The sequence below is a fragment of the Mycetomoellerius zeteki genome, unplaced genomic scaffold (genome assembly GCF_001594055.1).
Source record: "Mycetomoellerius zeteki isolate Tzet28-1 unplaced genomic scaffold, Tzet1.0 scaffold1430, whole genome shotgun sequence".
NCBI lineage: Eukaryota > Metazoa > Arthropoda > Insecta > Hymenoptera > Formicidae > Mycetomoellerius > Mycetomoellerius zeteki.
This window is the reverse complement of record NW_017256373.1, coordinates 5,903-7,342: the sequence shown is the minus strand read 5'-3', so window position 1 is coordinate 7,342 and position 1,440 is coordinate 5,903. Positions and strand designations below refer to the sequence as shown.

The following is a 1,440-nucleotide window of genomic DNA, read 5'->3' as shown; positions in this document are numbered from 1 at the left end:
ACATAAGTTGAAGGAAAAATATAAAGATGAAATTATAATCACTAGATTAAAAAATCGATCTCCAATCATATCGTTAAAAGATACAGGCCACGAAATTTTGTATAAAGCGTGGTATGAAAAACAAGAAAAAAAAATGGAAGATGAACGAATAAGAGTTGTTAAATCTGCAGGGGAAATAATTGTGGAAGACATTCGTTCACAGATTTATTTACTTGATTCTTATCCGTCACCGATTACATTTCTTGAAAATGCTGAAGAAGATGTACCAGTTACTTTGCAAACTTTATTTGAAACAATTATTTTAAAAAATAAACGAGGCGATTTACATCGATGGAGAGTAATCATAACAGCAATCTCACATGCGATTATATCTGCAACTAGACCTCGATCGTTCATATTATCTATTCTTATAGCTTTAAGTTCTCTTTTATTAAAAAAAATATGGTTCCAGCAGTCTCTTAGATATTTTGTCAGCTCTTGGGTTTTCTGCGTCTTACAGAGAGGCTCGAGTATTTGAAATTTCAAGTGTTTTGCATCTATACTTATATGAGTCTCAACAAGGTTTTACTCAGTTTGTATTCGATAATGTCGATCATCAAACGTGCACTCTAACAGGAAGTAATACGCTGCATGCAATGGCTGGTATTCAATGTACGACTCCAAAAATAAAAAACTTATTTTCGTCTGTAATCCCGAGGGTTCAAAAAATACCAGCAAGTATAGAAGTTGGAAAATTTGGCCGTATCGATGTGTTACCTTTTCAAAAAGTTAATCCAGGAATAGCTTCCGTAAAGATAGAAAATTTGCAAGATCTCAACCCGTTGACTAATGATATTGAAGTAAATACCGTTGAGTGCTCGTGGTTTTATGGAAAATGGCAACATGGTGATAAAATGCCAGGTTCGTTTAAATTTATTAATTTGTTTAATTATATTAACTAAATTACTATTATTAAACAAAGGAAAGGATGAAATTTTTAACACATGGCTATTATTTGCAGGATGGAATGGATATTGTGAATTGCTAACCCGAAATTATAAGCCATTTGAACTTGCACAAATTATGTATTTGCCGATCATCGATGCTCCTCCAAGCGACTATGACACGATCTACACCTCTCTGAAAGTAGCCGTTGAAAAATCCGCTGCAGCTGGATAGGATTTCTGTATAGTTACTTTCGACTTGCCACTATTCGTCAAAGCCAGAGATATAGTTGCTCCTTGCAGCGAAATTTGTGGTGTGAAAAGCGTTATAGTGAGACTCGGTGGGTTTCACCTAGCTATGTCGTTCCTTGGTTGTATCGGATATATAATGGCGGGCAGTGGTATTGAAGATATATGTAGCTTGGTTTATGCCAAAGGGTCTGTAGACAAAATGCTATCTGGAAAAGCTTCCGCTCGAGCAATAAGATGTCACTCGTTAATTCGATTAGCATTAGCT

General features: G+C 35.2%; 1 protein-coding gene across 1 annotated transcript; it reads left to right on the top strand.

The window, feature by feature from the left end:
- The first annotated feature begins 612 nt into the window (after window positions 1-612).
- LOC108731903 (uncharacterized) lies at window positions 613-1,440 on the top strand. Its single transcript, XM_018462460.1, has 2 exons — window positions 613-900; window positions 1,001-1,440. The coding sequence occupies exons 1-2, from the start codon at window positions 636-638 to the stop codon at window positions 1,156-1,158; spliced, it is 423 nt and encodes a 140-aa protein (XP_018317962.1). The 5' UTR covers window positions 613-635; the 3' UTR covers window positions 1,159-1,440.

Excerpts from the sequence above, each read along its gene's own strand:
- LOC108731903 (XM_018462460.1), top strand. The coding sequence starts at position 636 with ATGGCTGGTATTCAATGTACGACTCCAAAAATAAAAAACTTATTTTCG. Across the intron at positions 901-1,000 it reads ACATGGTGATAAAATGCCAG|GATGGAATGGATATTGTGAA; the intron begins GTTCGTTTAAAT and ends TATTATTTGCAG.